The sequence below is a fragment of the Prionailurus bengalensis genome, chromosome B4 (genome assembly GCF_016509475.1).
Source record: "Prionailurus bengalensis isolate Pbe53 chromosome B4, Fcat_Pben_1.1_paternal_pri, whole genome shotgun sequence".
Classification (NCBI taxonomy): domain Eukaryota; kingdom Metazoa; phylum Chordata; class Mammalia; order Carnivora; family Felidae; genus Prionailurus; species Prionailurus bengalensis.
Window position 1 is genome coordinate 103,109,822 of NC_057358.1, and position 19,561 is coordinate 103,129,382.

General features: G+C 37.8%; 1 protein-coding gene across 9 annotated transcripts in view; it reads right to left on the minus strand.

The window, feature by feature from the left end:
* The window catches only part of PPP1R12A (protein phosphatase 1 regulatory subunit 12A), a 160,097-nt gene extending 140,847 nt beyond the window's left edge, over window positions 1–19,250 (minus strand). For 4 of the 9 annotated variants that reach the window (XM_043561601.1, XM_043561597.1, XM_043561598.1 and 1 more), the window contains exon 1: window positions 18,403–18,804. In XM_043561601.1, the coding sequence (XP_043417536.1) occupies window positions 18,403–18,639 (237 nt within the window). In that variant the 5' untranslated portion in view covers window positions 18,640–18,804. Of the gene's footprint in view, window positions 1–18,402 lie in introns of all 9 variants that reach the window. The other 5 variants (XM_043561599.1, XM_043561600.1, XM_043561596.1 and 2 more) reach the window with 4 other exon arrangements.
* Window positions 19,251–19,561: the final 311 nt, after the last annotated feature.

Here is a 19,561-nt window from a genome sequence, read left to right on the forward strand (position 1 = left end):
CTGTCAGCACAGAGCCCGATGCAGGGCTCGAACTCACGAGCTGTGAGATCATGACCTGAGCCGAAGTTGGAAGCTCAAGTGACTGAGTCACCCAGGCGCCCCTCATCTTATTGTTTAAAACAAACTATTTTATGGGGTTTTTTTTTTTTGAAAGTTCTGTCTCAACTCCTGTAGTTTTATCTACTAAAAATGTTGAATACGCTAGGGTCAAGATTAGTTAAGAATATAAGGACCACTCACTACTTTAGTCTTCCCGCTGGGTTGGCACTGAGTGATTGATTAATCACTAGGCTGACTTGCATATATGGTTCATCTAGCGGTTAATCCATCTAATCCTAATATTCATGCCAGTTTTTTGTCACATTAACCACAAAGACTTAACAAGAGCCTCTCCAAGTGCTTTACTAAAAAATCAAGCTATACGTGGTTTGCAACATTTCCCTTATTTAAATTTACCAACCTTGTCAAAAAAGGAAGTAAGGATAAAAAATCAACATAACTTAGTTTTCAGAAAACTCAATCTGGCATCTAGGGATCAACACAATCTCTTCTAAAACTATCTGTTTAATGATGGATATCAGAATTTTGCCAGATAAGAAGACCATTCTAAACAAATGGACATGCGACTTAAATGTCATGCCATCAGTTAGTTATTCCTATTCTTGCTCCAGGTTACAACTCTTAATGGTCCTCTTTTTGTACAGCACAGGGAATGTAGTCAATAGTATTATTATAACAATGTATGATGACAGATGGTAACTGCACTCATGTGGTGAGCATTGTGTAATACACAACTGTCAAATCACTATGTTGTGCATCTGAAATTAATATAACATTGTATGTCAACTATACTTCAATAACAAAACAATTTTTAAAGACCTCTTTTCACGGTCTTCAAAAATATTTTCACAAAACTCAGGTAATTTGGGGCTTAACATTCTTGATTTCTATGCTCAGATCTGAGGCCAATATTCAATTCATTCTTAAAACATATTTACCATTAAATGCTCTTAATATTCATATAAAACAGGGCAAACAGTTCACTGTATAGATTGCTTTTCTAGATCTTTTCTCTACATTTCTCTCACTGGAATTGTTTAAAATTCTAAAATCTAATTTTTATTTTTTTAAATCCCTTTATTCCTCAAAAACTATCTGCCTTTCTGGGAGTTATGCTTATCTCTTCTCTGAATTTTCTGTAGTCCACTTGCCAAAAGCTTCAAAATACATTTAACTAACCCCGATTAATTTTCTTACTTATTTTATCTCAAGGTGTCCATCACATTGCCAATGAGTCTTTCCTTTATAAATAAAAAGGTTAAGAGAAAAGGCAGGCATAAATGCAGAAATAAACAGTTAACCATCCACACCAGCTTCCTTAGTGGCCAAAGACTAGCAAACTACAATTCTTAAGTTATGTCAATGTCTCTATATTTGATCCTTAATACATAACTAGAAGTAGTTTTTTAAACATTTTTCTCCAATTCAGATACATCTCCATCATTTTTTCTGCTTGCTTTAAAAGATTCAAAAATATGGGGCACCTGAGTGGCTCAGTCAGGGGAGTGTCTGACTTTGGCTCAGGTCATGATCTCGCGGTTGATGAGTTCGAGACCTGCATCAGGCTCTGTGCTGACTGACAGCTCAGAGCCTGGAGCCTGCTTCAGATTCTATGTCTCCCTCTCTCTCTGCCCTTCTCCTGCTCCGTCTCTCTCTCTCTCAAAAAAAAAAAAAAAATATATTAATAAACATTAAAAAAAAAAGGTTAAAAAATGACAAAATTTGAAATCTATTATATTTCCCTCCCAGAGATAACCACTGTTAACAGTTGGGATAATTTCCCCAGATTTTCTTTTTTTCAAGTTTATTTATTTTGAAGGCACGTGCATGCACACATGCACGCACACGCGCACGCACACACACACACACACACACACACACACGCTGGGGAGGGGCAGAGAGGGGGGCGGAGAGAGAATCCCAAGCAGGCTCCACACTGTCAGTGCAGAGCTTGGTGTGGGGCTCAGTCCCACTCACCATGAGATCACGGCCTGAGCCGAAATCAAGACTTGGATGTTTAACTGACTGAGCCATGTAGGCACCTCACCTTAGATTTTTCTATGCAAACTTTCCCCCCCTAAATGGAATCATACCATATATACTGTCTGGAAACTTTTTCATACTTAAATATTCTTTGAAAGAGAACAATTTATTTACCATCAGTCCATTTTATACACAAACAAACGTACCTCCTCCTCCCACCCCCTATCTCGGATTGGCTTTAAATGTCAAGGGTGGGTTGAAAGGGGAAAAAGATGCCATGTTAATTTTATGTTAAAGTTTAATATATAATAACCATTTCCTGTTTAGTGTAAGCTGAAACAAGTCTAAAGATGCTTCCTCAAGGTCAAAATAACCCACACAACCTTTTTGTGCAATTGCTACTGTAGCATTATTTGCAGTAATCAAGATATGGAAGCAACTCAAGTGCCCACTGATAGATGAATGGATTAAGATGTGGTGTACACACACACACACACACACACACACACACACACACACACACAGACAGAAGGATATTACTGAGCCATAAAAAAGAATGACACCTTGACATTTGCAACAACATAGATGGACCTAAAGGGTATATTGCTAAGTGAAATAAGTCAATCAGAAATAGACAAATACCACATGAATTCACTCACATGTGGAATTTAAGAAACAAATGAACAAAGGGGGAAAAAATCAGACTCTTACAAAGAATAAATTGGTGTTTGCCAGAGAGGAGGTGGGTAGAGAGATGGGTGAAACAGATAAAGGGAATTAAATCTTGATGAGCACTGAGAGATATACAGAATTGCTGAATCATTGTATTATACACCTGAAACCAGTATAGCACTGTATGTTAATTATACTTGAATAAAAAATAAACAAAAGAATAAATATATCAGGTTATAAGTTTCTTCTTTATAACATATTTCATCTTTATTTTCCCTGGAAACACTTAGTAAATTTAGAAACTGAGCAAAGTTAGAGATTGTTGAATCTTTCATTGTACCACTCTGAGCAAAATCCAATACGCTCTGAAAAAAAAGTACTCTCATCTTTCATTTTAACCTATGACCTTGTTTTCACAATGCGTTATCTCAGACAATAAAAAACTTTGACTGTTACTACTACTAGTTTATTCCTCTCTAACAGTTTTGTATTCCACCCCTCCCTGAGACCTCTAAAAACACATATGCTGCCCTCCCCTACAATGTCATCAAAGTAAATTTGGCTTTACTTAGAAGTTCTTAATGAATTCTTCTGAACTTGAAAGGCACAGAAAAATAAACACGAAATTTTGCATGTATTTTTAGATAGTTCACCAAAACCCTAAATATCTAACCATGAATCCTTATCCTCTGGTTTTTCTAAAGCCTCATAAATTGTTGTCTGTGTGGTATTCACACTTCAAGAGAACTAGGGAGATATAAGAAAAAAGGCTAAGTCCAAAACAAACAAAAAAAAAGAAAACCTCCCAACAAGATTCTGATTTATTATTTATAGTTAAACCACCCCTCCTCTGTGTTAGCTCAAGATCTAGTATATCCTTTAAACATACATTTCACACTTCATTATGATTTGTTATTCATTGCTAGTCTTCCCCAATATCATTCAAATACACTCTGCACCTGACCTATACAGTAAGCACACAGTTATTTCCTGAATGAATGTATACTGTGCAAAGCACATTCACTCACCTAGTTGTCCAAAAGAGAAACCAAGTGTAAAATCAAAAGAATTTTAGGATATTCAGAGTTGTGTACCCATCACCAGAATCAACTTTAGAACATTTTTATCATCCTAAAAAATGCTATACACCTTAGCAGTCACTCCCCTTTTCCCCTCAACTCTAGCCTTTGGCAACCATGAATCTATCTTCTGTCTCTATATATTTGCCTACTCTAAACATTTCATATAAATGGAATCATGTAATATGTGGTCCTTTGTGACTGGCTACCTTTACTTAGTATAATGTCATTGAGATTCACCTATATTATATCAAGTATTAGTACTATTTATATTGCCACATAATATTCCACTAATTCCAGTAACATAATATAGGACATTTTATTTATCCTTTCAACTGATGGACATTTGTGTTGTTCCCACTTTTGGCTTTTATGAATAACGCTGCTATATGCATTAATATACACATTTTTATGTGGACATCTGTTTTCAATTCTCTTGGACATATACCTAGGAATATAATTCCTGGGTTATATGGTTAACTCTATGTTTAGTCTTTTGAGGAACTGCCAGACTGTTCTGACAGTGGCTGCACCATTTCATATTACCATCAAAGGTATAGAGGGTTCTAATGTCTCCAAACTTTAGTCAATACTTGATATCATCTGGTATTTTTATTCTAGCCATTCTAGTAGGTGTGAAATACCCTTTTGATGTGCATTTCCCTGATGGCTAAGTAATTTCCTTCTGTAAACTCCAAGACGGTAGTGCTGATAATCTGTTTTGCTTAAAAATGAAATCCCCCAGGGCACCTGGGTGGCTCAGTTAGGTGTCTGACTTCCACTCAAGTCACAATCTCACAGTCCATGGGTTCGAGCCCTGCGTCAGGCTCTGTGCTGACAGATGAGAGCCTGGAGCCTGCTTCAGATTGTCTCCCTCTCTCTCTGCCCTCTCCCCCCTCCCCACCGCCACTCATGCTCTGTCTCTCCTCTCTCAAAAATGAATAAATATTAAAAAAAATTAAAAAGACAAATGAACCCTCCCCCCGCCCCCAGCATTTAATAGCATATGGTACAGAACAGGCCTTTGATTCTGTTAAGTGAATGTATAAAAGCTAGTATGGATTTGGGAACATTTTTCTTTCAGGTGTGCATGTAATGGGAGATATTAATTGTATGTGGGAAGTAAAGGAGAAAAGATAAGATGGCCTTCAGATTTCAGTTTAGTAAATGGAAGACTGATATATCGTCAAAAAATGTGGATTACATTCAAAAGGAAAAACAGATCATATAAAGAGAAAAACTGAAATAGGAATGAATGATATGGAAATGAAAAAAGAGAGAAACATGAGAACCTTGGAACATTCTTCTTTAAGAAAGGAGCAGATAAAAAAGGGACACTGAACAGGGATATTCAGAAGACAAACAAGAAGGAAGTAGAATCATAAAAGGCTCAGGACATGTTACCTATAACCTAGACATAACTTTCTCAGGGACGTCTTTCCCGATATTCTAGGTTAAGTTCTCCTAATAAAAACTTTCATCCCACCCTGTATTTCTATTCTAACACTTACTAAAATTGTAATCATTTGTTCATGCTGCCACCCACTAGATTATATGCTACATTCAGGCAAGGAACACTGTTTTTAGAGATTTGTACAATGCCAGGTATATGGACAATAATGCTTTATATATTTATTGTATGAATGAGTTAATCACTAATTTAAATGAGTATCAACATCATGTATTTGTAAAATACAAATACTGTTTAACATTTTAAATAACATATACACAAATTTTATTAACACACAGATAAAACAGATTTTCCTATGGGTGACTTAGAAAAGAAAGATGACATTATCACATTATGAATGTTTAACAGATGTATGTCAGGAGCACTTTCAAGGTTAGTCTTCTATGTTAGATATACTAGAAACTTTACTGAAAATGTCTTTGCACAATGAAGCATTAAACAGTATGTTATTTTGAGCAAAACATATAAAATTTCAGGTGAAATTTCTAAAAAACAATCCTAACAAAACACTGTCCTGAGCAAAGATGTACATAGTATGATATCCACCGTATCATGAAAATTTGGAAATATACAAAATATTCATCATTAGACAACTGGGAAAATAAATTTTGGGATGTACACATGCACACGTGTACACACACACACAGGAGTACTTTGTAGCCATTAAAAAGGAATATGTGTACCAATATTCATTAACATGGAAAAATTTTTAAAAACATATAATTTAAAAAGCAAGTTGTAAACCAGAAAATTAAATGTAACCCCATTTATAGAAAATTATATACTGGGGGGTGCCTGGGTGGCTCTGTCCATTGAGCATCCAACTTCAGCTCAGCTCAGGATCTCACAGCTCGTGAGTTCAAGCCCCGCATCAGGCTCTGTGCTGACAGCTCAGAGCCTGGAGCCTGCTTTGTCTCGGTCTCTCAATAATAAAACATTAAACAAATTCTTTAAAAAAAACAAAGAAAAGAAAATTATATATTGGATATAGACAGATAAAGGAGAGTTTACTAAAGTTTTAAATGGGGTTACCTCCAGGCCTGAAAATGGATAGTATTTCTTTGTGTGTTTTTTTGTTTTCTTAAAATAGGCTCCACATCCAACATGGGGCTTGAACTCACAACCATAAGATCAAGTGTGACATGCTCTACCAACTGAGCCAGCCAGGTGCCCCAGTATTTGTTTTTCCACGATGCTTTAATTACTTAAATAATTATTCTAAAATGTTTATTTGGGATAAAATACATATAGAACAGTAAACACACTTGAAAGTAAGCTGTGTTCAAAAGTAAAAAGGAGATGGGGAAAATAAGCACGAGTAGATAGAAGACACTGAGGGCTTAATAATTACTTAAGGCTTTTCATATATATCACAGGATAAGTAAAAATGCTGAGATGCTCAGAAACATAGAGGCATTTTATGATGGCTGAAAGAGTTAAATAGCAACAGACATTTTGTAATGAAAAAAACTTGAATGTGAGACAAAGTTTTTATGCAGATTCCATGTACTCGGGAAAAATATGGAAATTACTGAACATGTCATCTGTCCTAATCTTTTAAGGAAAGCTGTACAAATTAACATACCTTTGAGAAAAACAATAGCTCTTAATGAAATACAGTGTTATAATCTGGCAGTAGCAGCATCAAAATCTTTGCGGAAATACAAACAAAAAAGACTATGTTCAAATCACAAGCTAAAATACTCACTTATTTCTTGCAAAATCTAGAACACGAAGAGTACACTAGGCTAATCAGGAAGAAACTCTGAAACATACCCAAGTCCCATATAATAAGAGTTAAATAAAATCCAATAAAAATAAATTCCAATTAAAAATAAGCATTTTAGGACATATCATCTAATCACTGATAGTACTTATTAACTATGATTACCCATGTTCACCAGACAGATCTCCAAATGACTATCAGTTTCAAAATTTAAAAACTCTCCTGAAAGAAAAAAAAAAATCCTCAATACTAAAGATATTCAAAAGAACATTCTCGGGGTGCCTGGGCAGTTCAGTCCAACTTCAGCTCAGGTCACCTTGGGCTCTGCGCTGGCAGCTCACAGCTCGGAGCCTGGAGTCTGCTTGGGAGTCTGTCTCCATCTCTCTGCCCCCCCCCCAAATATAAATAAACATTAAAAAAAAAAAAAAAAAAAGAACATTCTGGAGCTGAGGAAGAGTTCCAGAAATGTTCCAAGCAAAAATATAAATATTTGAATACATTTATGACCATCTAAAATAAGACTGAATGAAATGTACGTACTTTAGTATGTTTCCCATAAAGGTAATTGGTATGCGTGTATGTGCATGTATGTGTTTTGACAGTTAATCCAGGAAAATACACTTTTCCACATGGTTAACTTCTAAGAAGGTGTCAATTCACATTCTCACAAAATTTCTCCTTTGCACTATGCAAATATTCAAGAAAATGACACAAACTTTCTACAAACTTGTTTTTTTGTTAGAGAACATGTTAAAGAAAAAAGTGTAATTTCAGCTCAAATATGACTTAATAAGTTAAAGTAATGCTTTTTAAGTGAAGCTCTCCCTGCAGAATACCTCACACTTAATGCACATAAGGCATTTAAACAGATTACTAAAAAGGTGACAGCTGAGGAATGCCTTCATTTCTTTCCATGGTTTCTACTGAATGTCATTTCAGAAATGCCTATACAACACATGACAATGTGGAATGTCTCCACCCATGAAAGAGCATTTGAGTTGGGAGCAAGCACACTTAGGGCAGTAACACAGAGCTCAAGTTTGTCTTTTTATGGTTAGCTTAACAATGAAAAGATAAACAACCAAAATACTAATAAGGTCAGAAAATACTGGCATACGGGGAGATTCACAGTGAAAGTGTTATTCAGAAAACAAAAGCTGCGATTAAAAATCATCTGAAAATATAAATTAGCTTCTAATGCCAGTATGCTAGCGATTCCTTTTCTAAACCAACAACCTACAACTTGTTTGAAGGAATTCATTTTTAAAGTATGTTGCATAAACTGAGCAAAATTCTCCTTGTGTTGGTAATCAGGAATATATTCCATTTCAAAAATAAGTCTAAGATCCTGTTAAATTTTGACTGTAAAAATGACTCCCTTTGCGTGTGAAACATTGTAAAAGTAAGTTATTGGCATAAGCACCTTTACGACAACATTTTTAATGTTTGTTAGCTCTGTTGTATTTATCCATGCAAACTATCATCGTTCTGTTTCTATGAACTCTACTCTTCACAAAATTGGTCTAGAGTGTGTTCAATTTTTTTTTTAACCAATAAACACCATGCACCTGCTAAAAGAAAACTCAGATACCAAAGGGGATTTAAAGAAAAATGAATCAAAGTCTCTATTTGAAAGAATCCACCTATTTTGTCTGGAGAGAGATACTAAAAGATGATAGTGTAGAGGTGCCAAACTTAGAGTTTAAACAGTAGAGACTCACTGTGTACCCCAGTGGTCAAGCAAATCCACACTGCTTTGAGCTGTGCTTTAACATAAAAAAACTGGAAAATATATTCCAGAGGAAGATTACATGTGCAACAGCTTATGGAAATATAAACATGAAGCTGGTAGTTCCTAAAATATGAATTGGTGGATCACTTTCACTGATCTCCTGAATCTCTTTAGGTAAATTCTTTTCTGTTCCACATTGGGTAATCAGGGGCCAGGCACTTATAACCTGATGATGTGGCCTGCCATCATCTGCATGCTATCATATCATATCCTGCCAGAAGGAGGACATACGGAATAGAGTCATGAAATCTGAATTACCCTCTCTACTTGCATGAAAGACTATCAAGAACATCTGTGGTCAGCACAGCAATAATTTTATGGACTGACATGAGTCCCCAGTGTCTTTTATTTGAATACTATATACTTTTTTGTTGTTAAAATATGCTTTTTCTTTATGAAAATGATGATAGTATAAGGTGATCAAGTTGTTTCTAACGTCCTAACAAAAAAATCAGGCTATCCTCTTTTAGTCACTAAAATTTAAGAAAACATTTTATTAGTCTATAAAATGTAAAATTCTGGGAATCAGTGATTGGATGGACAAGTAAATCGCATGTCAAATGGTGCTCTCACTTATTAACAACAAGGAAAAAAAAATTCTATTGCCATTTCTAAGACCTGAAATATAATTTGTCTAAGTTCTGCAAAATGAATTTAAAAATTGAGTACTTTTATAAGTTGGATATTCTTACTAACAAAAGACTTCCAATTAAAATCAAACATGATTGGGGCACCTGGGTGGCTCAGTCGGTTGAGTGTCCGACTTTGGCTCAGGTCATGATCTCGCAGCCCGCGGGTTTGAGCCCCACATCGGGCTCTGTGCTGACAGCCTGGAGCCTGCTTGGAACTGTGGGTCTCCCTCTCTCTCTGCCCCTCCCCCACTCCTGCTCTGTCTCTGTCAAAATAAATAAACATTTAAAAAATTTTTTAAAAAGGGGGGGGGGGGCGCCTGGGTGGCTCAGTCGGTTGAGCACCCGACTTAGGCTCAGGTCATGATCTCACGGTTTGTAAGTTCAAGCCCTGCATCAGGCTCTGTGCTGACAGCTCAGAGCCTGGAGCCTGCTTTGGATTCTGTGTCTCCCTCTCTCTCTGCCCCTCCCTGGCTCATGCTGTGTCTCTCTGTCTCTCAAAAATGAATAAACGTTAAAAAAAATTTTTTTAATCAAACATGATTAACATTAAAACGTTTGTTTTACTAATTCATAAGTTAATTCAGGTAATTTCATTAGCATTTCATGTAATATCTCAAGCCCTAATTATGAATACCAATAATCACTGTATCAGGCAGTAAAGTGCAGATTAAATGGTAGTGACAAGCTCAAGGTTGTTTTCTTTCTTTTTTTCTAAATTAATATGGATATGAGTTTACCTATAATTTATCTCTTTTCATTAGAAGTTAAATATGTGTGTATATATATAAAGTGTATACTGTAAATGCATACATAAAAATGCCTAAAGCATTAATATAAATTATTATTAGGATAAAGGAAAATGAAGATATTTAAAGACTAAACTCTATGTCCAAAAAAAAAAGGAGTTTTTGTTGCAAGTTCCTTTGCAACCTCCCAAAGCACTTGATCAAATATTCTGTACATATGTGGCACCTGGGTGTGTCAGTCAGTTAGGCATCTGACTTCATGATCTCACAGCTTGTGGGTTTGAACCCCACATCAGGCTCTGTTCTGACAGTTCAGAGCTTACAGCCTGCTTCAGATTGTCTCTGTCTCTCTCTGTCTCTTTCAAAAATAAATTAAAAAAAATTTTTTTAATTAAAAAAAATATTCTGTACATAAAGGCCAGTCAAAAACAATCTTTGAAGTTCCTAAAATTTAGGACAGATTCTGAGGTCTTTTTAAAAATATTTATTTTGAGAGAGAGAGAGAGTGCGTGCATGTGTGTGTGTGTGAGACAGAGAGAGAGAGAGAGAGAGAGAGAGAGAGAGAGAGAGAGAGGCAGAGAGAGAATCCCAAGCAGGCTCCGTGCTGTCAACACAGAGCCCCACATGGGGTTCAATTTCATGAACCTCGAGATCATAACCTGAGCAGAAATCAAGAGTCCAACGCTTAACTGACTGTGCCACTCAGGAACCCTTGCTCCTGAGATTAATTTAGATATAGTACTACTATTTCAGTTACCACAGAAAGCTCATAAAAGTGTTGCTCAGCTACAGCAAACGTACATGAAGAAAAAAATTATATATATGTGTTGTGTTGTTTATATATTTTATATATTATATAAACACATCATATATATATATATGTGTGTGTGTGTGTGTGTTTAATTCTCTGCTGATTAACAGAGAAAGCTGTAACTACTAATCATCAAACATAATGACTAGATTTAAGAATACTTTCTTCTTCAGATTTAAAAGATGAGGCACCTGGGTGGCTCAGTTGGTCAAGCGTCAGACTCTGGATTTCAGCTCAGGTCATGATCTTACAGTTGGTGAGACTGAGCCCCATGTTGGGCTCTGTGTCGATAGTGCAGAGTCTGCTTGGGATTCTCTTTCGCTCTCGCTCTCCCTGCCCCTCCCTTGCTCATGTGCACAGATGCATGCACATGTTCTCTCCCTGAATTTCTCTCTCACAAAATAAATAAATAAAAATCAAGAAAATTAAAAACACGCAAAAATAAGATACCTAGCATAGTTGTAAGTTTGAGCTTTGGAATCAGATTGACTTGTATGTTAAAACCCAGCTCTGTCGTTTATTATCTTGGTAATCTTGAGCAAGTGAAAAGGGATGCTGTGAGAATTAAATAAAATATTGGTTGTAAAAGCATGTACCACAGGGTTCCACATATAACAAGTCCTCACCAAATGTTCACCAGCCAAGTCTACTTCTTAATAAAACACTGTGATAAGCCATGGCTAATATATATCCAATTCCAACACAGAATAAACTCAAAAGACTGTTGGAGGTCTTCAACCTTTCAAAGAGGTCTACCAAAATGCCAATACTCCATCTTTTCAAAATGATTGTGGAACCCCATAAACTGAAAGAAAAAGTAGGGGTGAAAACAGTATTTTTCAGGCAGAAAGGAATGAAACTACCAACTTCGGGAACTCTCAAGAAGTAATATAGTAATGCTATAGCAGTAACATATTTTTCTATACCCACTATCTCCCATAAAAGTCATCTTTCGGGACACCTGGGTGGCTCAGTAGGTTAAGCGTCTGACTTCAGCTCAGGCCATGATCTCGAGGTTCATGAGTTCCAGCCCCGCCATCAGGCTCTGTGCTGACAGCTCAGAGCCGACAGCCTGCTTCAGATTCTGTGTCTCCCTCTCTCTCTGCCCCTCCCCCATTCATGCTCTGTCTCGGTCTCTCAAAAATGAATAAACATTAAAAAAAAAAAAGTCATCTTTCTACTCATCTCTAAAAAAATCATCTAACTAGACTTTTTTTTTTTTTTAAGAGATTTTATTTTTAAATAATCTCTATACCCAGCACGGGGCTTGAACCTACAACTCTAAGATCAAGAGTTGCATGGTCCACTGACTGAGCCAGCCGGGTGCCCTTAGACTTAAAATTTTAAGTGCAAGTACTTTTACTATGTAAACAGCATTTGTAAAATGTGGTAACAAATTTCTTCTATTGCATCTCGTGCTTCTACCTGGCTGTACTAGAAAATGCTCAGTCACAGCTTGCAATCACACTAGCTGAAGCACATGAAAGATGGGTCTTGGTTATGACACTTCAAAGTCAGACCACAAAACTGTTGCCAGGAAGCACAAAGGCAGCAACGGCAGAGAAGACATTGTAACAGTAGCAATGTGGGCACTGGTGTCCTACCCGCACACTCCATATATGGCTAGGGTTGTCCATTTATTTGCAGGAAATGAGGGGCCAGTTTGGGGTTAGAAGTTTTGTTTATTTAGGTGGGTTTTTTTTTTTTCTTTTAATGGATTTAGGATGGTTTCAATAAAAACTTTTAAGAGCCATCAGCATAAAGTGTTACAGTCTTTCTAATAAGAAAATTATGTAGAGAGAGTAATTTATACTACACATTCCTTAAAATAGATATTTATAAGTGATCCAATAGATTCTTCTAAGATCTTAACATCCCTACCTCAAAAAACAAACAATAAACTCTATCTGCAGTTTTAAACAGATTTCTCATATATAGCCATTACACTATTCTCTAACAAGAGACTCAGTATCAGCTGCTTCCAATCTCTCTTCCTTTTGGTTGGAAAACACTTTAAGTAGCCCTATTAGAATACTTTTAAAGAGAGTTACATTTCAGATTACGATTCAGTGAAAATGCTTTGGCTGAGAAGATTGAGCACTTAAGAAAAGACTGCACAAAAGTACTCCTTTTACTGTCAAGAGGGGAACCACATATTTTTACAAAGAAGCTTCAAATGACTTCCTTAGAAGTTGATCAAATTTGTATTTTAAGAGCAAAAGGATTGAATACTAAACTTATCTGCAAGTCTGTCTTTTGAAAAGTAAAAGGAGAACTTCATTTTAAAATTATAATAGTACAGAATATGGATCTAATTCTAGTTTGTATTCTTCTGGAGGACCTAGTTCAGACTCCTATAAAGAAGGTGACAAATCTGGGGCGCCTGGGTGGCGCAGTCGGTTAAGCGTCCGACTTCAGCCAGGTCACGATCTCGCGGTCCGTGAGTTCGAGCCCCGCGTCGGGCTCTGGGCTGATGGCTCAGAGCCTGGAGCCCGTTTCTGATTCTGTGTCTCCCTCTCTCTCTGCCCCTCCCCCGTTCATGCTCTGTCTCTCTCTGTCCCAAAAATAAATAAACGTTGGAAAAAAAAAAAAAAAAAAAGGTGACAAATCAATTAATGACTCAACTCAATATTTTTCTATCACTTAACCAAGATTTAAACTGATTTAAGATTTTTTATTAGGAAGGAGGTTAATATTAAGAAATTCTTTAAAGCTCAAGATACTAAAAAAATCTGCACAGAATATCCACAACAAAGATTTTCATTTGTCTTATAAACATGTAAGTTCTACTATGTGTAAGAACAGTAAGTAGTGGATGTGAAGTGTTTTAAAAATTTATCTTACAATATACGGATAAGTACAAAACTTCCTACTTATAATACAAGTTTTGTATCTTGTATAAGATACAAATGAAAAAAAATCTTTAGTGAGTATCTACAATGTGCCAGGCTCTGGAAATACAAAAATTGGGGTGTTATAGTCTATCAGGAAAGACAAATTTAAAAACAAACACTATTCAGCAAGAAGCGTTTCAATAGCAGCAGAAAGGCAAACTATAAGGAATAATGAGCACCCCAGAGAAAAGAGTGCCATAGTATTATACAAATTCAAAGGACAGAAAGATCCCTACTGGCTGGCAACTCCATCAAACCCGGAAGAATAACTAGGATTGTGAATGGCAAAGAAGGAAGGGAAGATATTCTAGTGGCAGAAAAAGTATTTCCATAAGCATGGAAATAAAAGGTAAAGAGTAAAAAAAATGGGACGTCTGGGTGGCTCAGTTGGTTAAGTGTCTGTCTGACTTCAGCTCAAGTCATCATCTCACAGTTCATAGGTTCGAGCCCCGTGTCCGGCTCTGTACTGACAGCTCAGAGCCTGGAGCCTGCTTTGGATTCTGTGTCTCCCTCTCTCTCTCCCCCCACCAAAATAAATAAGTAGGCATTAAAAGAAAGTAGAACACAATAGCGATATATCAATTATAAGCTAAATGATGAAACACTTTGAGCTTAAGGAGAGAAATGACACAATCAAAATGATACTGTTAAAAAATTATCCTGATGAATATGAATATGCTGGATTGGACCAGAGAGCCAGGGAAGGCAGATAAAGCAATTAACCTATTATTATACTCTAGGGATAAAATAAAGGTATGAACTAGGTTGTTAATGAGAGTAGAGTAGCAAGGAAAAGAACTGATTGGATATATGTAGACAAAGAGATAAGTAAACAATAACTGAATTTTAAGCCTGATCCAGAGATTAATGATATCACTGAAAGAATCAGAGGCATTAATAAGAAGAGTAGGCTTGGTAAAGAAAGATTTAACTTTTATTTCAGGCTGAATTCAAAGAAATTCCTGACATTGATGTAAAACTGTCTAACAACAGGTACCTGGATACAGGTAATGTCTTAAGATATGGAAAAAAAAAACATACATATATATATATATGTATATATATATATATATAAACTAATGTTAAGTGATAAAAGTAGATTATAAAACTGTATTTCAGCTATGAAAATCCATGTGTGAATAAGAATTCTTTGAAGAAATCATAAGGGTAAACGCAAATACAGTAGTTGCTATCCCATGACAAAGGGGGTGAAACTCTATTTACTACATTACTACTTAAATATATATTTTTAAGTAGAGAATCACAATATATTGAGTAATATTTCATTTTAAGTCAATACTTCATTACTAGAAAAATGGAAATGAGGGACTGGAGCTCTGCAGAAACGTGAAAACTGGAAACTGACTTGAAGTTACTGGCACAGAGGAAGTAGATATAATTTTAAGGTAAAAATCAAAGGTTAAACTCAAAACTGTTGGAAGAAATCTCAGTCCTGCATTTTATGCAAGTATCAGTAGGACTCAGCAATAAGGCATTTTATAGAAAACTCTTTACTCTCCTCAAATCTATAATGTATTCTGAAATATACAAGTAGAAAACTGTACTAGGTACCTATAAAATCAGAGCTGATTAATGCCCACCAATAAAAATAAAAATCTACTCTAGACTTCAGTTCTAGAAAATCAGAAGTTTATTTTAACTTCAGTACTATTTAGTATTGTTTTCTAGCTCTGGGAGTCAGGGGGAGGGAGGCTATTCCAGAGACCAAGACAGGAAATTTAACACGAAACACTGCTTTTTTCCAATATGGATGACATACTTCTGTACAAAAAGAATAACTGAAAATTCAGTATCTTTTGTAACTTTCAATGAGAAAGGACATTCAACCAACAAATTTTTAAATATAAGATGCTAAATATTAGATTAAGTATATTTAAGGATTGTGAAGTTTCTAAAACTATCCAGACAGTGAAATTTAAGACACTTGACTAAAACCAAAAACATAAATATTCCAAAAGACGAACCGATAGATAATCTAGCAAAAACATTTTAGGTATCATATCATCTTTTGAGAGGTTAAATTAAAATAAATACTATTGTAGGGCTATTATATCAATGGGTCAATTTTAGGTTTTTTAATTTAAGTATTTAAAAAAAGCACCATTCAAGGTATTTCTTAAAAGCTTAAAATTTTCTTGTGATTCTTTTTTTTAAAAAAGTTGTATTTATCACCTTTGCACTGTTGTTCTGAATTTGCCCAAAGAGAACTCCTTGTTCTCACAGTCACAATGGGAAAAAAGTACAAGAGTTGATAAAAGAGAAATGAGAGTAGAAAAAACACGATAAAAATTTTAATGCTTGATATTTTAAAGACTTTGGCTTCACTGACATAAGCAATGTGCAGATAAAATTACAAAAAGATACTATGCAAATGATTATGCATAAACTTCGAAATTTCTGCTTAACAAGCTTCTCAGCTAAAACAAAATACCCAATAAAGACTACACCTACATGTTGCCAAACAACTGAATTCAGTTAATCAGGAAAACATTGATAAGTCTGATAATTCTTGCAACATGTCCAAATTGAGAGGGGAAAAAAAAACCCTTAAGAAGTCTGTAATGGGTATTTTCTCTTCTTACCTAAGCCAATATTAATATTACATTAATGTAAGTATTAGAAAATTTCCTCTTCCTCCAAGCAAATACAATTGGGTTCCTCCACAAATATAATAACTTTAAATTTCTATTTGACAATTTTAATAAAACATATTGATGTAAACCATTATCCAATTGTACCCTGACCTCAAGCATACAATAAATGTCTTTCAGAATCAATTCCGTACTAACACATGCAAATTACACTTGAAAGATACTTAAAGATTCTTCATCTTACATAACCACATTTTTATCATTTTTAATGACAAAAGTTTCTTTCATTCCCAACATCATGTTTTTAGAATCTAGAATTTGCTATGCTTTAAAATAAACCTCAGCCAAATAAAAACCATGCTATACATTAGAGATTCTAATGACACAGAAAAAGAACTCAAGACCACACTGTATTTTTACTGAGTTCCACACTCTGAATTCCAGATTTGTCCTGCAACTTGTCAGTCATTTCAATTCATCCAGTCAACTTTGTAAACAAAGGCTATAAGCCAAGTTTGATATGAGAATTCAATTAAATAAAACTTAAAACGGTCATCATTCACCAAACAGGAAGCAGCAAAAGGAAAAATGCCATCACACACCTCTTTTAAAAAGGCAGTGGGGCAATATGCATAAAATACAAAGCCTTAAGTTTCAACCTCCCAAACAAGTTTTTGTTACAGTATTAAATAAAACACAGCTATGATCTTCCATACATAACCAAGGCAACTTTGAGATAGTCTACAAATCTTTTCACCGTAAGGGGAAGTTATTGCTGTAAAGTCGTTTTCTAGGTTAATTCCTATTGCCCAGTAAGAAAATGGAAAGAGTCTATGTCCTGTCACCTATTACCATCACTTAAAAATTGTTTTTTTTATGCAGAACTCTTCGTGGTTGTGTTGCTTTTGGCCTGTTAAAGGCAAAGCAACATTATCTCTGGATTGCCAATAGTTTCTCCTTATTTGGCTAACATTGAGAGATCCCAATCAGACTACTATAAAACTTTAACATGCACAAAGCATCCATTTTGAGAAAAGTTTCTGACCAGCTTTCTTTTATTTTTCCACCCCCAAAAGGAAAATCAGAGCTTGGTAGTCGGCTCTGAAAAGAGTGCCCCGTATTTATTTCTCTCTTTCTAAACCCCAGTGCACACCCCAAGACGTGGGGCTCAAGGATCTCTGACACTGCGGCAAACTCTTCTCGGAGAATACACTTTAGTACGTTCGGGTCCGGCAGTGGGCAAGCCCTTTTGAACCCTTCCTTACCGTACGCACCTCCCTCCCCTCCCTTTCACCCGGTGCAGATCAGCTAATTACACCCCGTCTCCCCCCTCCCCAATGACCAACAATAATAAAGGAGAAAACAGGAAATCGTCCGCTCAGGCACTCCGCTTAGGGCTCTTGATTACTATTATTATCATCATCATTTGTAATCAAGCCCTAAAAACTACAGCAAATCCAATGCCCACCTACAAGCCAAAGACGTCCATCTGCTCAAGTGTCCCTAATGCCCTCGTCGGTTGTTTTCTTTAGCATCCCCCGTCGTGCAAGTATATCATTGACATCGGGCCCAGGTACAAGCCCAGTACACCCCTCCCCGTCTCGACCCCAACTCCCAGACACACGTCCACAAATGGACCTGGGGCCCCAAGCCGACCACAGTCCCTTTTTCCTCTGCCCCGGAAATCACCCAATTTCCAACTCCAACATCAACTAGTCTGAAGGGGGCCTCACGCCAGAAGCCCTCCCTCCACTAGTTCTATCCCTCCCACCCTCCCTCCCTCGCGGGAAGCCGCCCCCTCACCCCGCAGCAGGGAGTCTCCCGCCGCCCCCAGCCTCCGGAGGCCGAGAGCGGAGAGAAGGCCCCGGCGAGAGGCCGACGAGAACCCGCAGGGTCAGGACAGCCAGCGGCGGGGTGCACAGACCTGGTGCAGGGCAGTGAGTCCGTCCACATTGGCGTAATTGATGTCGGCGCCGCGGTGCAGCAGCTTGAGGACCTCGTCCGTGTCGCCGCTGGAGCAAGCAGCCAGGAAGACGGCGCCATCGTCGAACTTCACCTTGGTCTTCTGGCGCTTCACCACGGGAGGCTCGAGGTCCGTCTCGGAGCCGATCCAGCGCTTCAGCTGCTCGTTCCGCTTCTGCTTCGCGTCCGCCATCTTCATCCCCTCTCCTGCCGCCGGGTCTTCTTATCGCGAGGGGGAGGGAAGGGGGAGGCGGAGAGGGAAGAGAGGGAAGGCAGGGGGTGTGTGACTGTTTCTATGAGTGCGGGCCAGAGGAGGGCTGGGAACCGGGAGGAGACGCTCGAGACTTCCAGTATCCCACAGAGCACTGGGGCGGCGCGCCCGGCCGAGCGGACCTCCCTTCCTACCTCAGAAGCCCTCCCGCCCCCAGCCCGGCCACCCGTCACCGGCGGCCAATCTAACGTAACTTCGCGAGATCCGGACAGGGAGGCGCCCTTCGACCAGCGCGCATGCGCCCTAGGCCTGTGCCCGCCCCAGGAAGAGCGCTCGCGCGAACTGCGGCGGGGGCGGCCAGGCCACCGGAGGGAAGCGGGTGTGGTCCAGCCAGCCTGGGCGGCGGGGGCTGGGACCAACCTGGAAGGGCGGAGACAGGGAAGGAAGGTTGTCCCGCCTGGCTGAGGGCTCCTGGGTTCCGGAGGCCAACAGTCGGTCTTTACGGCCGACCTGCCTCCAGGGCTGTCTGAGCTCCTCGGAGTCGTTAGCTCTGGGCGGAGGATTTTCCTATTGGCTGCGTTATTTGAATGGAATGGAGGATAGGACGTGAATTAGGCGCTTGTAATTTCTCTTTTTGAGGAACTCGGATGAACTTGGTCATGTCAGTTTTGATAAAAAGCTCTTAAAAGCGGGGTCTGTGTAGCCGAGGGCTTTGGTGGTAGTTACCCCAGATCTCAGCCCTTGGTGACCGCCGGGTAACAAGGGTTGACCTGTGGTAATTGCGGTGGCTTCCTGCCAACCTCCACTGTGAAACTTCTTTCCCCTTATGCTTCTCTTTTGTTGTTTTGTTTTTGTTTTTTTTTTTTTTCTCTCACGCGTATTTCGGGTCCTCTTACCCTTCCTTCAGTGC